Source organism: Amblyraja radiata, chromosome 21, assembly GCF_010909765.2.
Source record: "Amblyraja radiata isolate CabotCenter1 chromosome 21, sAmbRad1.1.pri, whole genome shotgun sequence".
Classification (NCBI taxonomy): domain Eukaryota; kingdom Metazoa; phylum Chordata; class Chondrichthyes; order Rajiformes; family Rajidae; genus Amblyraja; species Amblyraja radiata.
In genome coordinates, this window is record NC_045976.1 from 28,037,587 (window position 1) to 28,060,728 (window position 23,142).

The 23,142-nt window shown below is 39.8% G+C and overlaps 1 protein-coding gene across 3 annotated transcripts in view; it reads left to right on the top strand.

The window, feature by feature from the left end:
- LOC116985227 (gamma-secretase activating protein) overlaps nt 1-23,142 on the top strand; it is a 53,729-nt gene that overhangs the window by 22,840 nt on the left and 7,747 nt on the right. For 2 of the 3 annotated variants that reach the window (XR_004415223.1, XM_033039858.1), the window contains exons 14-27: nt 59-136; nt 1,669-1,761; nt 3,503-3,720; nt 6,348-6,414; nt 8,101-8,183; nt 8,293-8,349; nt 9,849-9,980; nt 11,501-11,556; nt 11,800-11,831; nt 12,253-12,314; nt 15,111-15,206; nt 16,477-16,547; nt 19,077-19,177; nt 21,384-21,503. Coding sequence is in view for 2 of the 3 variants with exons in the window: in XM_033039858.1 (XP_032895749.1) it covers nt 59-136; nt 1,669-1,761; nt 3,503-3,720; nt 6,348-6,414; nt 8,101-8,183; nt 8,293-8,349; nt 9,849-9,980; nt 11,501-11,556; nt 11,800-11,831; nt 12,253-12,314; nt 15,111-15,206; nt 16,477-16,547; nt 19,077-19,177; nt 21,384-21,503 (1,266 nt within the window). In the remaining variant the exon portion in view is untranslated. The remainder of the gene's footprint in view (nt 1-58; nt 137-1,668; nt 1,762-3,502; nt 3,721-6,347; nt 6,415-8,100; nt 8,184-8,292; nt 8,350-9,848; nt 9,981-11,500; nt 11,557-11,799; nt 11,832-12,252; nt 12,315-15,110; nt 15,207-16,476; nt 16,548-19,076; nt 19,178-21,383; nt 21,504-23,142) is intronic. The other variant, XM_033039859.1, reaches the window with a different exon arrangement.

Consider the following 23,142-nt stretch of genomic DNA (forward strand, 5'->3'; position numbering starts at 1 on the left):
TTGCAGTGGTACACTTCAGAAATGGCTATGTTTAATTCTTTATCTTAATTTTCTGCAGGTTGGCGAAAAACATTTAGAGTTTCCTTGGAAAAGTCCAAATGTGCCAGTATCAGTGATTTGGCCTTTCTGAATGTTGGTAAGTTGATATTCTATTCCTAGATCAGAAAAAAAAGGCACTGTATGTAGAGGATGCATTTCCTTGACTTTTTACAGTGTCTGAGTTCATTCTGCTCACTTTTTAGTTTAAGACAGTTTCTCCTTCAGTCCCCCCCCCCCCCCACCCCCCCCCCCCCCCCCCCCATGCCACCAACTTCTTGCAACCTGGTCACTTCACAGTTCATCTGTCAAATCTTGAGAGTCCTCATTTAATCCTAGTACAAGAAATGTCCTGACTTTTACACTTACTATGCACCCAAGATTATATTGGATCAAACTATGGGCAGAATTAGCTAATGAATTAAAATGAGTTTCTGAACTTGGAGTAGGATTGGGCATGATGGCATGGTCTATGGCATACCGTGTGCCAACATTGTGGAGGTGTGGTTGTATAGAATGGAAGGAAAGGGATTTGGGCAGGCTGGATATAGTATAGCTCTGTTTGCTTGCATTATATGTCAAGAGTAATGATCATATAAATAACTTATTGAGGTGATATGTATTACGTAGTTCATCTAAGTGGCAAAATAACATGCCACTCAACAAAGAAACCTGTAGGTTTAGCTAAGAAAGGATTCACAACACCTTAATTAGACAGCACTGCCACAATATCAGGCACCATATTAGCAAAATTATTATATAATTTTGTTAGCCAGTTGGTTTACTAACTTTTCAGGCATATAGGCCAATTCATCAGCTTTGGTATCATTGGAAGAAAGCAGAGATAGGCTCATCAGATACACGGGGTTTGTGGTTTAACGTTTTGAAATTTATGGCAGTCACTCTGGCTCCAGAATACCCTTACTCCCTAATAGGAAAGGTTTGTATTCTCTCAATGCATAGCAACTTAGAAAGAATACTTTATGTAAGACCTGCTTAAGTGGGAAGCTCTGTGTTCATCCTTAGATGTTTGGTCTGTCTTAATCTCCTTTTGACCTTGCAATAGATTGCAATTAATAAAACGTACTCCCAGCAATTTTAAATCATGGTTTTGCCAAGGATAGCTGAACTGCAGCAACACTGCAGAGAACATCTCAATCACTGTGTCTTAAGCAAGGATAACTACTCTGTGTGTTATCAAAATGCCTTTAAAATTAGCCATGTATTGCTTATTTTAATTATTTATCCAAATAACTAATGTAGAATATGTGTGCAAGTTCATAGTGGACATTGTCATTAGGAGTGCAAGCTCCAGAAGAGTAATGTGTGCCATTTTATGAATGGATATATAATGATCCCATATGCAATCAATTCTTAGCTGTTGTTCCAGCCATTTATTTATTAGTTATTCCAAGTTCAAAATGAATGGATGAATTGATATTTCTGCCCATCACAGTCAATAAGAAATGTCTTGCTTTTAATCGGTTTGATTTGGGAAGCCGTGTTTAATCTTGCTACCCTGTTGTCTTGACCAACTATGCCAGTTTGAAGTGGAATAAACTTTAATTTAGCCATTGAAAACTGAAATTTGCTCACCTTGCAAAATTATTTTAATGCACTTTTTCTTTTCAGGTAACTATATAGCTGTTTATGTGCCTGGATATTTTTTGCATCTTATTAACATCCAACACCCTAATTTGACTTGTCACAGTCTGTTTTTGTCAGGTAAGAATATATTTTACAACTGAGGTCTGCTTTGTTAATTGTTTATGAATAATCACTCCAGGTCTCATATTTAGGCGGTTAGCTACAGCTTCAGATTTGTGACCTGAGTTAATGGGACTGAGAGGTTGAAAAGTATCACACGGGGAATTGTAAGTGGCACTCAGTCTCATTAGCTATGGGTAGTGTGGAATAATAAGAGGGCCATCTTATGTTCCATCTGCAGCACTTTCTGAGGATTAATGAGTTAGCCTTTTTGATGTGTATCTAAAAGGTTGCAAATATGAGGCTGAGGGTTGGGGGGAGGTTTGATGGGGAGAATAGGGGAATATGAACATTATTGGGAAATGAGATTGCTCTGTAAACAGTCATGCATAGACCCTATGGGCTGAAATTGTCTCAATTTTTATTGTAAGGAAAAAATAGAATCTGGGAGCCAAGTATCTGAGCTAATGGTTTAGTTTTTGTGGCAAGGGACAGCAGCAAGTAACTTGAAATAGCTGTAGACATTTGTAAAACATGGATTGCTGAAGGCATATCGACACAGATGCCAATCAAATGATGCTATTACATGGGCTGCGGAACCAGGGGGGCTCTGGGGGCTGCAGCCCCTCCACTTTTTTGGCGAGACACGCTTCATCGCCCGAAATTATCCGGCCCACAGGTGTATTTTTCTCTTCTTCTGAGGACCGCTTACATCCAGAATCTCAGAACAAGCGCTCAGTGAGCACGGCAAAACCACGACCAGCCGCGGCGGAAACCGACTGCCCCCAAAACCCTCCCTCACCTCCGCTCAACGGCCAATCACAGCGTGGTTCACAGTCGAGATATGCGGCAGTGAACGAAGCGCTGTGATTAGCCGGCGAGGGAGAGGGAGGGGGATAAAGGATGGGGGGGGGAGAGGGGGAGAAAGAGAGAGAGAGAGTCCCCCCCAATTTATTATCCCCAACTTTTGGAGGTCGAGCAACAACAAAAAAAAAAAATATTGTGCCACCCTCCCCCTGCTCGATGATCAGTGATCGCACAGCCCCCCCTCACTTTCAAAAACGTTCCACGGCCCCTGTATTATTTGTATGAAGGAGCCAAGTCATAAACCCTTGTTAATTATAATGTTATTAATATATGTTTTAAAACAATCATTTTAAGAATATACTAGTAACACAGGGTATTTATTAATCTCAGAGCATTAAACAGAACTGTGTTAAGGAATTGAGGGAATAAAGTTAATCTTTGGGTTAGCCGTTAATAGAATGTGGACATGGCTGATGTTTCTTGTTGATAATTTAATCACTATGCTACCAATATCCAACTTGATGTCAATACAGTGTTGGTTCAAATATGGATAAAAGAGGTAAAATCTGGAGGTGAGTGATAGTTGGTGAGCTGCATTCCGTGAAACTTGATACCACATATGACAATTAAGTGTACGTTTTGTCCTCTCATTAATCTCCTCCTTAAACAATCATGAAAGGCTTGGATAGAGTGAATGTTTCCACTAGTGGGAATAAAATTAGGAAGCACACAAGACAGTAGAAATCTGAAATACTTGCCCAAAATTACTTTTCTGATTGGTTAATGGGAAGTTTTGTCTTTGAGTATAATCAATAAATATGGAGAAAGGAAGCAAAATAAAGTTCAACCATGAACCAATTGTATAGCAGAGGGACTTACGGACTTAATTTGCTTACTTCTGATACTTTGTTCCAAAAATATTCAAATGTATTAATCCATCTGTGTTTGCTAGGGGACGATGCCAAAGTGAAACCCTGGAATCGTCAATGCGATGCATTATCATCGTCTGACTTGGTGCTGGATTGCCATTTGGGGAAAATCTATAAACCTGTGCTCAATCCGCAGCTACTAATGCTGTTCATGCGAAACAGTAAACTGGTTTGCCATCAACGTGCTGCGATGCATTGTGCTATCCTGTACCTCCAATGTAATTCAGATATGGAATCACAGGTACCAGACTAAAATCGACATAATCCAATATATGTGCCAATAAGGTCCCAACCCGAAATGTCACCTATCCATGTTGTCCAGAGATGTTGCCTGACCTGCTGAATTGCCCAACACTTTGTGTCTTTTTTTGTAAACCTGCATCTACAGTTCCTGGTGACCACATTGCAGCTTATACATCCGTCACTGAAAATAAGCATGCAGTAACAGCAGGCAGTGAAGAAAGTTAATGGCATGTTGGCCTTCATTGCAAGAAGATTTGAGTTTAGGAGCAAGGAGGTCCTATTGCAGTTGTAGAGGGCCCTGGTGAGATCGCACCTGGAGTATTGTGTGCAATTTTGGTCTCCTAATTTGAGGAAAGCCATTATTGCTATTGAGGGAGTGCAGCGTAGGTTCACCAGGTTAATTTCCGGGATGGCGGGCCTGACATATGACGAAAGAGTGGGTCGACTGGGCTTGTATTCACTGGAATTTAGAGGGATGAGAGGGGATCTTATAGAAACATATAAAATTCTTAAAGGATTGGACAGGCTAGATGCAGGAAAAATATTCCCGATGTTGGAGGAGTCCAGAACCAGGGGTCACAGTTTAAGAATAAAGGGTAGGCAATTTAGGAGTGAGATGAGGAAAAACTTCTTCACCCAGAGAGTTGTGAATCTCTGGAATTCTCCGCCACAGAAGGCAGTGGAGGCCAATTCACTGGATGTTTTTAAATGAGAGTTAGATTTAACTCTTAGGGCTAAAGGATTCAAGGAATATGGAGAAAAAGCAGGAATGGGATACTGATTTTAGATGATCAGCTTTGATCATATTAAAAAGTGGTGCTGGCTTGAAGGGCCGAATGGCCTACTCCTACACCTGTTTTTCGATGTTTCTAACAACCATTGTTGCTGCATTCTCTAGTGGCTGGACGAGGGGAAATTACATTGTGCCCTTGTCCCTTTAGGGTTTGGCCCCATGGCTTGGTGCCAGCAGTCGCAAATCAGGGTACTGATTCGGGATGATCACATTGAATGGCGGTGCTGGCTCGAAGGGCCGAATGGCCTACTCCTGCACCTATTGTTTATTGTCTATTGTCTAAATCTCTTCAGAAAATGGTCAGGGCAAGAACATATGCTAAAAATGTCGTGGACGTCTTTATGATCTTTGGGGGGACTTTTAAACTGGTGTCAGGATGACGTACAGTGCTTGTTTTAAGAAAAACTATTAAAACATAGGGAAGGAGTTCTGAATTATAGAGCACCAAGTCCAGGAAGCTATGTTAATATTATATTAAACACTAATTTGGTTCCTGCAGGTGTTTGCAGTGGTACAGTGTTTCAAATTTGGAGTGGCTCACTTTAGGAAAGATGCTTGGGTTGTCTTGATTAGAGTAGGGTAGCAGAAGAGAACTTCGGATTGATGATTAAATCTTAAATAGTGTGGATCAGAATTGAGGGAGGAAAATTGTTTCCGTTGGATGAAAGGTCAGTAACCAGATTTAAGATGATTAGCATTGGACAATCTAATTGCTATAATTTCAAATAGAATTTCATTAACTAAATTGCAGATGTCCGTAATTTAGAAGCCCACATTGATGCTGCGGGATAAATGTAATTTGCACCAGGGAACCATTCAAGTCAAGTCAAGTTTATTTGTCACATACACATACGAGATGTGCAGTGAAATGAAAAGTGGCAATGCTCGCGGACTTTGTGCACAAAGACAAACAAACAAACAACCAAACAAACTACAAACAGAATGGAACAGAATCACATATTCTTTTACATATTAAATATTGTGGGTGGAAGGAAAAAGGGAAAAAAACAGCACTTTTTTAAAAAAGCAGTAGAGTGGTACAGTACAGTTAGTCCCTGGTGAGATAGGAGTTTACAGTCCTAATGGCCTCTGGGAAGAAACTCCTTCTCAACCTCTCCGTTCTCACAGCATGGCAACGGAGGCATTTGCCTGACCGTAGCAGCTGGAACAGTCCGTTGCAGGGTGGAAGGGGTCTCCCATGATTTTATTAGCTCTGGAGTTGCACCTCCTGATGTATAGTTCCTGCAGGGGGGCGAGTGAAGTTCCCATAGTGCGTTTGGCCGAACGCACTTCTCTCTGCAGAGCCTTCTTGTCCTGGGCAGAGCAATTCCCAAACCAGATGGTAATATTTCCGGACAAGATGCTTTCCACAGCTGTTGAGTAGAAGCACTGGAGGATCCTCGGAGACACTCTGAATTTCCTCAATTGCCTGAGGTGGTAAAGGCGCTGCCTTGCCTTACTCACGAGTGCTGCAGCGTGTGATGTCCATGTCATATCCTCAGAGATGTGGACTCCCAGATATTTAAAACAGCTCACCCTATCCACAGTATCCCCATTTATCCTCAAAGACTAACAGGAGGATTAATAGTAATTTGAAGATTATGAGATTTTTGGAAAGATCTTTAAAAAATATGAATTGTATAGAGAACAAAGAGATGAAGGTTTGTCAGTTTCAATTCCATTCAATATTTTAGATGCAGGATTTAGCAAGGAAGATCTGCTGGTTTATGCAAATATTTTAACCTTAAAGTCATTTATGAATTTTAGCCTTTGGAAAATATTATGGAAATATGGTTTGTTTATAACTTTTGAATTTTTTTTGTGTTGAATAGATCATTCACTGGTTATGTGGTTTGTCTGCCTCTGCCTGTGCAGATCTCATTCAGGAATTCATTGTAGGTGAGTCCATCAAACAGTATATCCCAAGGAACAAAAACACAGACTGCTGGAGTAACTCATCACGTCAGGTAACACCTCTGCAGAATGTGGAAAGTTGACATTTTGGGTAGGGACCCTTCTTGAGTCTGAAAAGGGGTCCTGGCCGAAACATCTCCCAAACACATTCTCCTGAGATGCTGCCTGACATGCTGAGTTACTCCAGCACTGTCTTTTTTTGTTAACCAGCATCTGCGGTTTCTTGTTTCTACAGTATATTCTAATAATTGTATTATTGAGGATTTAGCACTGATAAACAACCAATTACTTTTTTGAGATTCTGGATTGCTCTCAAAATAAATTATGTCATGAATGCTGGATGAACTACAAAGATAATGAAGTTGATGGTTCTATGATGGGTGGCTACCAAAATGCTGTTCTTCTCATTTTAGTTCAGTGTCAGGGCGGATACCTGTATGCTCCACAGAACGAAGGCATATTTTGTGTTTCTTGAGTGCAAAACAAAGAGTAAATGGTTAAAAATGGGACACACTATTTGTCAGCTCTCCTGATATTGCATATATAACAATTATATGTATACATGCAGCTGAGGAAAGCATTTTACAATAATTCATTGCTTAGAAAACCATAATTCCCCACAATCACTGGGAATATAATTGCCCAAAGGTGGATCAAAGATTTAAAGACTGCACCAATCCCTTGCTGAGATATCGACCATGTTGATGCCCTTAATTTACAATAGTTTATGCATGCAATTTTAAGACAATTGTGTCATTAGATTTGATTTATAATTCGTTACAACCCAGTAAATGTTAGTTATTTACAGTTTCCATTAAATTGTAAAACCAGTAAATTATCTTTATAATACCCAGGAGCAATGGATGCGATCCAACATGTGGCATATACCGTGCCATCCATAATGTTTGGCAAAGACCCATCATTTATTTATTTGCCTCTGTACTCCACAATATGAGATTTATAATAGGAAAAATCACACGTGGTTAAAGTGCACATTGTCAGATGTTATCAAAGGCCATTTTTATATATTTTGGTTTCTATGTAGAATTGGTTTCTATGTAGAATTCTCTGCTGTAATTTCAACATGGTGAAACCAAAATGTATAAAATGGCCTTTATTAAAATCTGACTGTGCACTTTAAACCACAAGAGGTTTTTTTTTGGTTCTATTACAAATCTCAAATTGTGGAGTACAGAGACAAATAAATGATGTGTCTTTGTCCCAAACATTATGGAGGGCACTGTACATGAATAGACCCCTTCTTCCCACCATCCACTATATTGTCAATGAATGATTTTTTCAATGTTAATTAAATTTGCATCATGCTTTCATTCTAGAACTAATTATGTACATCTGAAAATGCATAGCTCTATATGTTTAAGAAGGAACTGCAGATGCTAGAAAATCGAAGGTAGACAAAAATGCTGGAGAAACTCAGCATGTGAGGCAGCATCTAGGAAGGAAATAGGCGACATTTTGGGCTGAAACCCTTTTTCAGACTTTCTGAACCGCCCGAAACGTTGCCTGTTTCCTTCGATCCATAAATGCTGCCTTACCCGCTGAGTTTCTCCAGCATTTTTGTCTACCTATATTTTACCATGTTCATGTCTGTTTCTAAAATTCTGCAATCTGATAAAACCTTTACCTACATTTACAATAAATTTGTTTCAGGTACTATATACAGAAAAGCCATCTCTGAAACAAATGCCCTTGCAAAACTGCTGCCATGCTCATCTTTAGTAAGCTGGAAAGGGGTATGGTTAATCTTGCAAACAAAGCATAAAACTGCTTTCTAGACATTTTCATGGGCCATTTTATTTGTTTAAACATGAGAAACTAACCAATCTTTCCAATGTACAATAGGATATTCCTGGAATAACGTGCACAACTGAAAACATTTTGCAATCTGCTGGAAAAAGGGTGAGATTACTGTACAAAATGGAGAAGAGCTGGAGCAACTTGGTGGGTCAAGCAGCATCTGTGGAAGGAAATGAACTGTTGACATTTTGAGTTGAGGCCCTTCATCTGGACAGAAGGACCAAAGTGGAAGTAGCCAGTGGAAAGAGCTGCGGGATGAGTGTGGCAAGTGCTAGAGAGAGAGATATAGATGGATACTGGTGAGGAGGGGTTAATGACAGAAAACAGTCAAATGGGGAAGGGAACAGCAAAGATTGCAACAGAAGCTGGGAAGGGATCAGCGGGCAGGGGTTCCAGGGAAGGAGAAAAATAAACAGGATGATCGGGGGGCTGTGGGTTAAGATAAGGAAAAAGGGTATGACAGAGGATCAGGGTAGATAGGAGGAGACGCCATGGAACAGAGGGGATGGGGGTTTGGAGATTGGAGTATTCAATGTTCATGCTGTTGGCTTGGCAAAGTTGTTGCCCAGTCCTTGCTTAATCTGTCGAATGTAGAGGAGGCCACATCAAAAGCACACAATAGGTGAGGAGGTGCAGCTAAATCTGTGGGTGTTGGTCTCTGGAAGGAGGTGAGGGAGAAGGTGTAGGAACATGTGTTGCACGTACAGTTGCTGAGGAAAGAGCCTGGCAAGAGGTAGGATTAATGAACCAGAAACCTGCGGTGGGAGTGATGTGTGTGGAAAGGGATGGAGAAGGGAACATGTGACTGGTGGTGGAGCACCTACATCTCCTCCAACCTAGTCTATTGAGTTTGCTACTCTGTTGTTCCCATTTGCTATCACCCCTCATTTTGTTCCACCCTTCAACTTCTGTTCCTATCACATTCCAGATTAAATACTTTGTTCTCCACTTGTCATCTTCCAACCTCTGTACCTATCTCCGCTCTTCTTTAGCCACTTGACTGCCTTTTGCCATTCAACCCCTCCTCACCTGTATCCACATATCTATTGCTGTTCTTGCCCTACCGCTACTCCCAACCCCCCCCCCCCCAACCTGTTTTTAAGCGTCTCGACCTGAGACGTTGATTGCCCATTTCCCTCCACAATTGCTGCCTGACCTGCTGAGTTCCTCTAGAATTTGTGTCTTGTTCAGGTTAATACTGGAGATTCTTCTGTGACTTCTAGTTCATTTTTATGTTTTGTCTGGCGGATTGATTATTCTCTCCTGTTTCCTTTCTCTCATCACTTCTAAAGAAATACCTGTTTTCACTGAAAAAAAAATATGCTCTTCAGATTACAGGAAAAATGTTGGTTTGACTGCAATGTTTTATTGAAGTGATGTCGTATGCATCTTGTTTATCAGATGCTTCGTGATGAAGCTTTTGGTCATCTGTTGTAATAACTCCTTTTGTAGCTAATTTATCTGATACTGTTTTTGTGAATTCTCTTAGGATGTTTTACTGTATTGAAGCCCCGATATAAATGTAAGCACTTGTTCTGCTATTGTGAACTTAAATAATATATTTGATAGTTTAATTGTTCTTGTTTATTTCCTCTTCCTAGATTCATGATTGTAAAGTTTTTTGGGAAGTGATGAATACGAATGTGGAATCTCTGAAGAATTTAGAAAGTTTGCATAATTCACTAGACACTAATTCTTTAGGAAGAATGAAATCAAGACTACTTTCAGGAATGGTAAGAGAAGTTTGGTGAGTATTCATAGTTTTTAATGTACCCAGGAATCAATTAAAGGTTTTGGGATGGTTTGGATGTGGTTTGTTAATGACTTTCAGTTTAAATGAATTTTCCTTGAAGTATTATGTTTACATAGGGAACGTATTAATCTTAAATTATTTTATTTAAAAATTAGTCATGTGAGGTTAGGGGCTTGAAGGAAAATATTGGGCCCATAAAAACACTACATCCACTTCACTTGACTGCATGAGTGCAGGCACAAGGCTGAGATTGGATGAAGAAAGTTGGAGTCTTGTGTGAAGCAGAAAGATTGACGTTAACCTGTTACTCTGGCGCCAATGTGTGTGTGTGTGGGACGGGTAGGGAATGGAACAGCAATAACAATGAAGATGAGCTGCTCTTTTTGTTATCCAATATAGAAGCATTGCTTTGTCCCATTTTTCCAATTCTGTGTAAATATAACCTAAAGGATTTTCCTAATTCTTGTGTAAATATAACCAATACAATTATTTTCTTGGAAAATTAAAAAATTTTCACACTTTGCCTTGGAAGCAACTTGTCTCCCAAGCACACACAAACATACAATAATCAACTATACAATAAATTCATAATCAGTAATACTAGGTAACCAGACCATAATAGTGCAAAACTGAGGTACATAGACGTTGTGCAACCAAAACAAAATCTATAGTAGATCCTAGTCGCTCAGATAGTGGTCACATAGAGTTTATTTATGTGTTTGAAGGACATGTTATCTATGAAGCAAAATGTTTAATTTTCCTGGAAATACATTGTATTGGTTATGCGAAGGTATGGACAAGGTGGGCCGATGGGCCTGTTTCCATGCTGTATAGCTCTGATCATGGAATTGGAAGAATGGGTCAAACCACTGCTTCAAGATTATTTTGGAACATACCATATATTGGATAACCCAAAGAGCAGCTCACCTTCACTGTTTCTCCTGCTCCCATTTTCTACCAGACATTATGGTTGCGGGGAAGAAACTGTACTTGAACCTGGAGGTCACAGTTTTGAAGCTTTCCCAATGATAGTAGTGAGATGAACTTAAGGGATTTAATTAAATCACCCAGATTTAAAATGGGGATTTTGTTGTTTGTTTGGACAAGAGGAAGGGAGAGACAAGGGTTAAACTGTAAAGTTAGAGTTTTTATTGGGAATATTTTAATAATAAAACATTAGGTTTTGTACATATTCCAGCTGGTTTGATATATGGCATCCCTTGATTCTTACAGAAGGATTCATATCTTAAACTGGTTGATATTTTTGGGGAAATATAGGTCCATTTATTTAAGTTTATCCTAGTAAATAAAATAACTAAATTTAGATATAAATTTGCTGGTATCTACTGCATGATTTATAAACAATTTAATCTCCAGCAATTTATTTATGGGTCTTCTCATGAGCAAGTTGTCCTTTGTCATCTTTTTATTGTGCTCCTAATTTATGTTATAAGATGTGGTTTAAATTTTTCTTTTGAAAGTTTGTTTAAATTATTTTAGAAAGTAGATGCAAGAGCTATCAGACACTTCACAAATGTCCTGGAAACTGCTAAAATGTGAGTGAAGTTTTAACTTTATAACAATATTGTTGGGGAAATTGATTTCCATGGTGTTCTCATGATCATTTGATAGGAGTGCAGAAACACTGGATCAGTTCCAGTTTTCTGAGGATTTTTGCCTTTCTATTCACAAAACAAATGAATGAGAGAACCTCCATGGTAGTTCATTTCTTAAATTATTTTAATGTAATGTTGCTGATCAGGCTATTATTTATTCAGGCATGCTTTTATTTTGTGCAGGATTCTTTCAAAAGTGGATGCGTTGTCTCCAGGTAAGAAAAGATGGTTGGATGTAACTTGTATAGAGATGATGTACTTATGGATTTGTACTGTCATATTTCTAGTATAACGTAAGTAAACAGCAACCCTCTTTTTAGAACGGGAAAATGTGAAACTTTCAATCATGTGAGATGTAGAGTTTGTACAGTGGATATAAAATCGTGGTATTCCTTGATCAGGTTTTCAAAGATTTAAAAATCTTGCTCATAGTGATGTTTCAAGGGGAATTTATCTTTTGAATTTTCCCATGTGAAGTATTTGTTCTTGGGAACATAACGAGCCTATTAAAAGAGGGGCGGGTGCTTTGCCACGAGATAAATTAATTTAGGGAAAAAATATTTGTTTTTCTTAGATGTGCATGTAACAGGATAATACCTATTAAACACCCTTTTCAATGTTTTATTTTGATAACAGAAGAGCGAGTGGTTCCTTTCTGTCAGGAAGAAGACTGCCAGCAGATGGCGCTAATAGGCTTGGTAAGGAATTCACGTGGAGACACATTCTGAATTGTACAGTGGAATACTGAATAAGAAAGCAGTAAAAATAAATCCAGCTGCTTAGTTTGTTCATTTTCAGTTTCATTTTGTTAAGAGACCCACACCAGACATGAACCTGTCTGAAGAAGGGTTTCGGCCTGAAACGTTGCCTATTTCCTTCGCTCCATAGATGCTGCTGCACCCGCTGAGTTTCTCCAGAATTTTTGTGTACCTTTGAACCTATATCAATGCTTTCCAGGTATTATGCCCCACAGCATCTAGTTCAACATCAATAGCTTCAGCAGTGGAAACTATTATGAAGTAACCATCAAACAAATCTCTGAGAAAGTTAGTACATGTGATCAAGAACTTGCTCTAATTAAGGTAGTTGAAAATGGTTTATGAAATATGAAAACATTTTATATTTCTCTTTTCCTTGATACATCATGTGACACGGTGTGACATTTGGGCTCTTAATAAGGGTCCTCTCCCCACGAACTGCTTGTTTCCCCATGACAGATATTTCAGAGTACATGAAAGCCAAATAATTATTCTGAACATCTGCGCCACCTATTAACTTGTTCAACCTATGTACTAATAATCGACCACCAACTCAGTCACAAAGGTATAACTGCCACTACTTCCTCCAAACTAGAAAGCTCCTGATTGATGTATTTCACAGAGTGCTACCTTCAACCCAGCATTAACAAGATAGTACTTTCCAAGTTAACCCTAGTTCAGTTTATTGCAACATGCACAGGTACAGTGAGCTACAGGTACAATGAATATTTGCAGGAAGTGGGCCGTAGTCTTCCGTTGCTGGGATGGGATTAGGATTGTGTAGGTCGGTTAAAGAACCTGATAGCTGGGGAAAATTGCTGTTCCTGAACTTTGTGGTGTGGGACTTCAGACAATGGGGTGAGTTTCATTGTCTAACTCATTAACACCGAGCCATGGTCACGGTGGCGCAGCTGTGGAGTTGCTGCCTTACAGCGAATGCAGCGTCGGAGACCCGGGTTCGATCCTGACTACGGGTGCTGTCTGTACAGACTTTGTACGTTCTCCCCATGCCTGCGTGGGTTTTCTCCGAGATCTTCGGTTTCTTCCCACAATCCAAAGACGTACAGGTTTGTAGGTTAAATGGCTTGGTAAATGTAACAATTGTCCCTAGTGGTGTAGAATAGTGTTGATGTGCGGGGATCGCTGGTCGGCTTGGACCCGAAGGGCCAGTTTCCACGCTGTACCTCTAAACTAAACACAGCTGCAATGGCCTGTTTCCTTTATCATCAAACTTTTTTGTCTGTCTTTCATTCTTTTGTTCTATATCGCCCTTTACCACTGTCTATATCTCTTGTTTCCCTTTCCCCTGACTCAGTCTGAGGAAGGGTGTCGACCAGAAACGTCACCGATTCCTTTTCTCCAGAGATGCTGTCTGATCCGCTAATTTATATTGGACTGTTGTGTTTAAACTGTTGCTCGGTAATAACAAATTCAACTGATAAAGATTTATTTCTGAATTAAGAATACTATCATTTTAGCTTCCAAATACCACATCCAGGGTAAGTTGGTGCCAAGAGCTTTGGGCCCCTATCAAATATGCTTGTTAGTTTGGCTTGACTTTTGGAATCAGAAGATTTATGTCATGGGAGGATGCCGTTTGGCTTGTCATGTTTGTATCTTCCAACACATCGATCCAGGGCCAAGTAGATCATAAATCCACAAGTATGTATCCAACCACTTTTGAAATGTTCTGAGGCTTTCTGTATCTGTCTTCATCACCTCTTTTAACAATGAACTAAAATGCAAGCCTCTGGTTTTTGACCATTTTTGCTCTACTCATAATTGCATACGCCTGAACAAAACCTCACGTGACCTCTTCTTTTCTAATGAAACCAACCCAGCTTTTCAATTATTTTCTCACAAGTAGAATTTCCCAGTCTACGTGGCATCTTTGTAAACAACTGTACCCAATTGGTGCCAATGCATTGTTCCTTTAATGTGGTGCCCAATTGTGCTTGGTGTACTCAAATACAATTCATTTAGTATTGAACAAAATTCTAGTATAACGTGCTAACTCGTATGCATTTTTCACTACATAACAGATCTATCTGTTACTTTTATCCAACATTCTTAACTCCAACATTCCTTCACTCCATCATACCTCTTGATATCCACACTATTATTGCCTCAAGTTGTCAGTCATTTCCTTGTTGCATCTCTTCAAATGCATTACTTCGCACATTTCTGGTTTCTCTGTGCATTTTTCTGCCCAATTTACCAGGCCCACATCTTCTCTCATTGCCAATCATGCAGCTATTTTTTATAATATCTACAGATTATGCCCTTTCCATTCGGGTCTTGGTTATTAATTGATATTTCAAAAGGAGAGAGAGGTATGCACTCCATAGAAAACGTGAGGACTGACCATCTGAGATCAACAACAAAAAGACAAATAGTCTGACGTGAATCTGTGCTTTTGATTATTTAAAAGTAATTTTATTTTGAGAATGTGTCACAATACTTGACTTCCATTGTTATCTTGCGTTAGTAAGTATTTTTCTTCAAAATAAGTTAGATGAAAACCATATAGTTCTAGCCATTACAAATTGGCAAATTAAGTTGATGTGTGAGTGTGCCTGGTATTATTTATATGAACCGTACAATTGAAGCCTGGCATTGAACTGTTCATTGTGTTGGTTGTAAAACACTAAATATTTAATTGCACTCTTACTTGTGATGGGTGAATGTTGAAAAGATAATGCAAAATAATAATGATGACTATCTTTATTCTTATAGATGAGTGAAAAGCTGAAAGAACATGTACTGAAACATGCTCATTCTCTGGGAAAGAAGAAGATTGACGTGATTGTTAACAACTATGTTGCAAATTTGGTTTGTGATGATTTCTTTCAACTTAAGTTTACTTTTAGTAAGACTGATATAAAAGCAAAATAACTAGATGCTGGAAATCTGGGGAAAAAATAATCAAAATGTTAGAGATACTCAGCAGATCAGGTAGCTTTTGTGGAGAGTGAACCCATTTAATTAAAACATTTCAGTTATGATTCACGTATGTCACAGTCAAGTATATTAGCACAGAAGCTGATTTGTATTTTAGCTGGAAGCTAGAATGAGGAAATGGTGTAAAAAGTATTTGATTCATTGATCCATGTTATTGCTTCCCCAGTGTGTAATAGTTTTGCGAGGGTGATAGGAGTTTTGCGAGGGTCAACATTATAATTATTTGACTCGGCACTTGCTTCTCTGCCCTAACTTCTTTCGTGTGGTTCAGTGTAAATTTTAATTTAACAAGAAAGGTTTGTTTCAGCTCCCATCAACATTGCTTACCTCTTCAAAAAGCGATTTGGTCTTTGCGCTGTTTGTGCGATTCCAAAGCCTACACCACACCAGCACAAAACAACAGAGGGAGAATGGTGGGAGAGTGGCATTTAAGATCTTTCACACAGGCACCTGGATATGCATGGAGAGATATGTATTATGTGCAGACAGAGATCATTAGTTAAACTTGGAATCGTGTCGGCACAGACATTGCGGTTCACACGGCTTGTTCCTGTCATGTACTGTACTATGTGTGATGACGCGCTGATTTTCTGACGAAGCTTGGAGGAGCACTTCTACGAAGTGAAAATGCCTGGGAAATAATTTGCAGTGGAGTAGGTGTGTGGAGACACGAGACTGCTGATGCTGGAATCTGAAGCAGGACTGATTCAGCATTTTAATTGCAAATGTCAACCATGCCTTTGCTCCACAGATGAAACTTGGTTTACTTAGTTCTTCCAGCTGTTTATTTTTTGCTCTAGGTTCCTTCATCAGTAGTTGGTGTCTCCACATATAACTGCACTGGCATCAAAGGCATCACTTTGAAGAAATTCTCTTTTCCTGTCTCCCCTCTGTTGTTTCTACTGCTCTGTAACTCCATTTTAGTCCTGATGCAGACTCTTGACCTGAAATCTCGATCTCTTGCCTCCATAGATGCAGCTTGGTTCACTGAATTCTTCCAGCAGTTTTTTTTTTCTTCCAACTTCCAGCATCGGCAGTGTCTTGTGCCTGTACCAGTGTTGTAAATAAAAATCACAGGAATCTAAAACATGTTTATGTCATTACGTTGAAATTTTTAAAAATAAATTGCCCTTTCTTTTAGCTTGAATGCATATGGAAAATTGTGGACACAATATGGAAAAATTATGGGCTCAGAACCCACAACCTGTGCTTGTAAGTAAAGATCATGTTAAAGTAGGATAATTTACAGCATCACATGTATATTAATTTTAATAATGAGCAATTTTGGGGAAACAGTTGGATGTCAAAGTTATTGTACAGTTATAATTTTGTATTCTTTAAAAAGTGAAATTTTAAACTTGTGATACTAAAATAGAACACTGGTCTGCTTACATGTGTGCCATTTAAATTTCCCACTAAGTCCATGTGAATGCAGAATATTTAATGTTGAAAGGCAGAGAAAGTAAGATCACTCATGTGAAAGTCAGCAAAACTGAATTATTATTCTGAGTTTGGATAATTTTCCAACATCAGTTGATTAGCTAATCAGTAAAATATTATCGCTGTTCTAGTAATAGTTATATTGTCCACTAATTTTGGGTTGATTTTTATTTTGTGGGTGAGGGAGAAAAGCGTTGGTAATCCCTAGCACAGAACTGGATAGGTTGATGGTGGGACGACAACTGGACTGCTGTGTACAGTTTTGATCTTTATTTAAAGAGGGATGCACTTAGATTGGCAACAGTTTAGATAAAGTTCACTGCGGAATGGAACCCAGGGATTCAAGGATTGCTTCAGGCAAGTTTGGACCCACGGGCATTGTATTTTGGAAGAATGAGAATTTATCTTATTGAAATATGAGAAAGATGCTGAGAAGATATCCCCTTTTGTGGGGCATTGTAGAATCAGATAGCATAGTTTTACAAGAAGTTGCCCATTTCAGATGGTAGTGCGGCTTCCTCACAGCTGGTTGACCTGGTTTCAATTCTGACCTGGTACTGTCTGTGTGGAGGTTGTATTTTCTCACCATGATCATCCAGGTTCCTCCCACATCCAAAAGATTTGTACCTTGATGAATTCACTGTGAATTGCTCCAAGTGTGCAGATGAATGGTAGAATGTACGGGAAGTTGGGAAAGTGGGAAGAATATTTTTATGATGTGGCATTCATTTAAAGGGCTGGGTTCTGTGCTGTATAACTTTGTAAAGGAGGATTTTCTTCTTGAAATTCTCTGTCTGATGGAGGCTAAATCATATATATTGAATACCAAGTTGGATTGATGTATAAGGGAAACAAGGATTTGGGGGAACAGGCAGGAAAATGGAGCTGAGGCCAAGATCCGATCAGCCAAATCTTATTGCATGAATCGGGTCCAAAGGGCCACCTTTATCTGAAACTTGGGGAAGTTGGTCCTTCCACACTAAAATTACTTCTGGAACAAAAAACAATGGAGATAAAATTTAACGTGTGGACCATTTTGTGCAAATTGAATCACTTTCTGGGGCTGAACTCTAGTAGGGCTGCACAGAGATGATTCTTGATCAGCTGCCCAGTAAGCATGTCCGGTTTCAGCTTTTCATCAAAAGCTGTGTGGTGTGTACAGTGGGCAGGCAATGTGCCACTATCCATTTGCTGACCCTACAAGGCCTCCTGGACATTGGGTGAAGAACCCTGCACTTACAAACTGGGACTTGAAGATTGCACCAAAACTGGTGACTCTCTATACTGTCTCAGTGTACCACTCCTATACACTTGTACCTGAGATGCTTACCTAATATGTATCTAAATGCTTATGAAGTGTTATCCACTTTGGTGGCAAAAACAGGAAAGTAGACTATTATAAGAATGGTGGCCGATTAGGAAAAGGGGAGATGCAACGAGACCTGGGTGTCATGGTACACCAGTCATTGAAAGTAGGCATGCAGGTGCAGCAGGCAGTGAAGAAAGCAAATGGTATGTTAGCATTCATAGCAAAAGGATTTGAGTATAGGAGCAGGGAGGTTCTACTGCAGCTGTACAGGGTCTTGGTGAGACCACACCTGGAGTATTGCGTACAGTTTTGGTCTCCTAATCTGAGGAAAGACATTCTTGCCATAGAGGGAGTACAGAGAAGGTTCACCAGACCGATTCCTGGGATGTCTGGACTTTAATATGAAGAAAGACTGGATAGACTCGGCTTGTACTCGCTAGACTTTAGAAGATTGAGGGGGGATCTTATAGAAACGTACAAAATTCTTAAGGGGTTGGACAGGCTAGATGCAGGAAGATTGTTCCTGATGTTGGGGAAGTCCAGAACAAGAGGTCACAGTTTAAGGATAAGGGGGAAATCTTTTAGGACCGAGATGAGAAAAACATTTTTCACACAGAGAGTGGTGAATCTCTGGAATTCTCTGCCACAGAAGGTAGTTGAGGCCAGTTCATTAGCTATATTTAAGAGGGAGTTAGATGTGGCTAAAGGGATCAGGGGGTATGGAGAGAAGACAGGTACAGGATACTGAGTTGGATGATCAGCCATGACCATATTGAATGGCGGTGCAGGCTCGAAGGGCCGAATGGCCTACTCCTGCACCTATTTTCTATGTTTCTAAGAGTGATAATTATACTGAATTGTATACAACAATCAATTTCACTGTACCTCAGTGCATGTGGCAAATAAAGTGCCATTGAACCGTTGCCAAAGATGAACATTTCTTCACTGTTGTTTGAATCTTGTAATGTATAAATTTAACTCTTACTCTGTAGGTCCAACAGAGAGGAAGTAAATTCTGCAGAATTTGTCGTGTTCCATATGATGATTTGGGTTTTGCAAGCTGTTGAAGGGCTGTCTCTGCCTCTTCCACCAGGTAACGTATTGATTGATAAGCAGAGTTCTCAGCCAGGTTGAGAAAGATTATGTAGTTTGAAATTAATCCAGGCAGGAGACAGTTGATAAATGAAGGGTTGCAGATATCATTTTATCTTTTTCAGAATTACATTGTGCTCTTAAGGAAAATTGGCAAATGTTATTTATTGTAAACTACCTGTTGTCGCAATGTCAATAAAACCTAGTGGTAAATTATGACCCATTAAGATGAGTGGAGTCATGCAAAACACTCGATAGTGGGCAGTCTAGTGGCAGAACAAATGGTCAGATGCTCGTGCTTCTGACCTTCAACTCATTACTGACTCTCATGATGCAAGGCACAAGTGCAAAAGTTGGAAACAAGTTGACCCATACGGAGGATATCGCCAGCAGTTCTGTGCAGTTTGATGTCTCTACCATTTTCTACTATCTCATTATAATCTTGTCTACCTTTATCTAAGAAAATGTTTTCTTTCGCTCACCCTCTTCCTGTTTTTCATACTGGAAAAAAACTTCAATTTTATATTTCTTGCTAGTTTGCTGTTCATATTTGTAGCAAGTAACTCACTTCTCAAACCCCTAGGTGGCGCTGTCCAGTTGGGTATGGCTGCCCTGCCTGCAGCTGCCCGTTTTTTCGCTTCTTTAAATAAAAAATTTAGTATGTCAAATAGTGTCTTGATTTTGGAGGACTAGTCATTTTATGTGTGGGGGGGGGGAGGGGTAAACTGCTTTCCTAGTCCTTACCTGGGCGGAGAGGCTGCTTTCCTCCGAGCAGCGTCTTCGACCTGTCCTCGTGGCCTTCCATCGGGGTCTGGAGCGACCCTTCCTGAGGGGACCGGCCAGAACCACGGCTTCAGCGGCGGTACAGCGCTGGAGCGCTATAGCCGGCGATACCTTGCCCGGGTCGCCGCGCTGGAGCTCTGGAATGCTGAGGACATCGATGAAAACATCGCAATGCTGCGGGTCTGCGTGGCGGCTGTGACTTTAACATCAGGAGCCTGGGTTGTCTTGCCGAGATCACCAGTGGTGGAGCTCCGTCCAGCGCGGCCTGTCGGCTCTGGAAGCAGCGGTCTCTGGTGAGGAAGCGGCCGTTCCAAGTGTCCCACGCCGCTGAGAGGGTTCTCCCGACGCCGGAGCACCATCACCCGGCGAGAAAGGCCTGAAACATCGGGCCACGTAGCTGCGACTGCGGAGGCCTCAATAGGCCCGACTATGGGTGGACACGGGGATGGGGACTGGACTTTGTGCCTTCCCTCACAGTGGGAACCATTGTGGGGGGATGTTTTTATGTTTTATGTTAAATTTCTTGATAATGTTATGTTGTATTCTTATTAATGTGCTGCAATGGCAACTTGAATTTCACTACACCAATTGATGTATGTGACAATGAATGAACCTTTGAAAACCCAAAATCCTTGCCACCGTGTACAGAAATTACAAATCAGTAGTTTCCTAGAATATTTTTCCACTTGTCAGAATACAGTTTATTAAATACTCGGGAACTTGAAAGCGTTCAGGTCATTGTAGCCTACATGATCAGAAAGATACTTGCTATCCTAAACACAAATCCATCTACCACCAGTGCACTGTGACCTCCATACATGCTGACTTTAAAATGTACCACAGCAGCTCGACAAAGCTTCTGCAAAAACTATTTCAAATCCTTTAACTTCCACCAGCCAACGGTGCAATAACACCAGGTGTGGGAATGTCGCCACCTCCAGGCTCCCCTCCAACTTGCACACTATCCTGAGATGAAAAAATTCTCAGTTCCTTCATCGTTGTTGGGCATAATTCCTCAAATGCCTTACCTAGAAATGCTCTGCGTATCTTTGGCAGACAAATTGTAGTGGTTTATTATGTCCACTTGCCCTCTTTGGGGCAGTTGTGGCGGGCAATAAATCCTGGCCTTACAAGTGCACTATCCCATTTCAAAATGTAATTCCTCTAATAGATTTGGCAACATCAAAAAGTGCTAGTTTTAATGCTCAAGTTAACGTATCTTGTTAACTGTGTTTCTGCCACTCTAACAGCTTTCATTTTTCAAGGACAAGTGCATTTATTGAGAATTTTGAATTATTTCTGCACTATGAATAATTTAAAGGGCTTTGTTATGATGTATAAAAATCTATTTGATGGCGAATGTGGATACCTTTTTCTCTTTGGTTTCTGTCAATGTTAAAATGTTCTCCTTTGTCTTAATACAGGTTATCACACAATTCACATGGTTCTTGGTGCACGATGCCTTCCTTTACATTCCCTACTGCATTATATCGATCTTGGTTTGTTGCATCTAACAGAGCAGTTTGTTACCAGGTTAATTGAAGGTGAAAATTGTAATTTCCTTGTGGTTAAATAATTGACTTGTTGGAAGGACACTTTTTGTAACTACGTTTAAAAAGGCATTCCTTCCATGTGTTGGCAAGCTCTAATTAATGCCATGCCGTGGGGATTAATATTCAGCCTCAGCTGGTTATGGCTCACATTAACAACAGCGATAAAGGAACAGTGTATTGCGGCCATATTTGCTGCGGAGACATAGTTAGGTGGAAAAAGAACGTGACTGGTATTCAGATAGGTACACAGGTGAACAAAAATATGGCAGATGGCTCTGATGTTGGAAAATGTAACATTTACCACCTTGATAAGAATAGAAAGCCAGAAAGGACAATGATGACATGACAGTGCAATGTATAGTCCTGGCCTCTTCATATAAGAAAGGATACATCTGCATAAACAGTTTAGAGAACGTTCACTCAGCTGACTGCTGTAAGGCAGATGTTGTCTTACGAGGAAAGGTTAACCAGATTGAGCATATACACTTTGGAGTTCAGCAAATTGGAGATGATCTTATTGAAACAATGCAAGATTCTGACGCAGCTTAACAGGGTAGATGCAGTGAGATTGTTGTCCAGGTGGGACAGTCTAGAAAGGAGAAAAAATTCTCATTATGGTCATGAATCTTCGGAATATTTTACTTCAGCGAGTTATGGAGTCTGAATCATTGAATGTATTTAAGGCTAAGGTAGATGGATTTTGGGTCTTTAGGAGAAATTAGGCCAAGATCAGATCAACCATAATCTTATGGAATGTTGGAAGAGGCAAAAGGGTGATATGATTGATCCCGTCCTATTTAGGGATGAATTCTCAAGTAGTGCCAAAAATCTCAATTTTCAGGTGATAAATCTGATATTTGCTGCTTTCGTATCAATTTTTACTAGTTTCTTCTAAACTGTTCTTTATCAAGTATACATTTGGTCATTGGTGCTCACTAAAAATGAATAATTTACTCTTTATCTTTTTATATGTGTAATTTAAATTATTGTTTAGTTGGATTGTTATATTGTTATTCTACAATGTGTTTAGACAGTACAACTCAGACTCCTCCTGAGGCAATTTGGGCCATTGAGTCCCCTTCAACTTCCCCAATCTTTCCCTAAATGACACTTATTTTTCGACTACCTAAATCACCCTCTACTATTACTATATCTAGATTGTGATACCTCAACATTTTGTCCACTGTACTGCAAAAGGGATTGGTCTGTTTAAAAAAAATATTCTATTTCCTTGTGCATGATCAGCTCCATTGTGCATGATCAGCTCCATGTGGGTGAGAGTAACAATGACTCTCTTGAGCTGGTGCTGTTGCCTCCCTGTGGATTGTGGCATTTTTTACAGTAACTGTGGTTATCTTGGGTTCTAAACCACAGTGAGCTGTACCACCTCACTCGGTTCCCACTGGAAACCTTTCTCCAAAAACCTAGTCTCGCCTATGTGGCTTGTCAAGATGGCTAAAGTGGCTGGCTGAGAATCCACACTGGGGTGTAGTGTTAAACCAAAGTCCTGTAAAGAAAATTACACAAATGGCTTGCGCTGCCCTTCTCTAGAAGATATTTTAATGACATTGCATTTCTTGAAAATGAGAACTGTTAATCTGTTTCTTAGTAGTGAAACTTATTGTTTTTC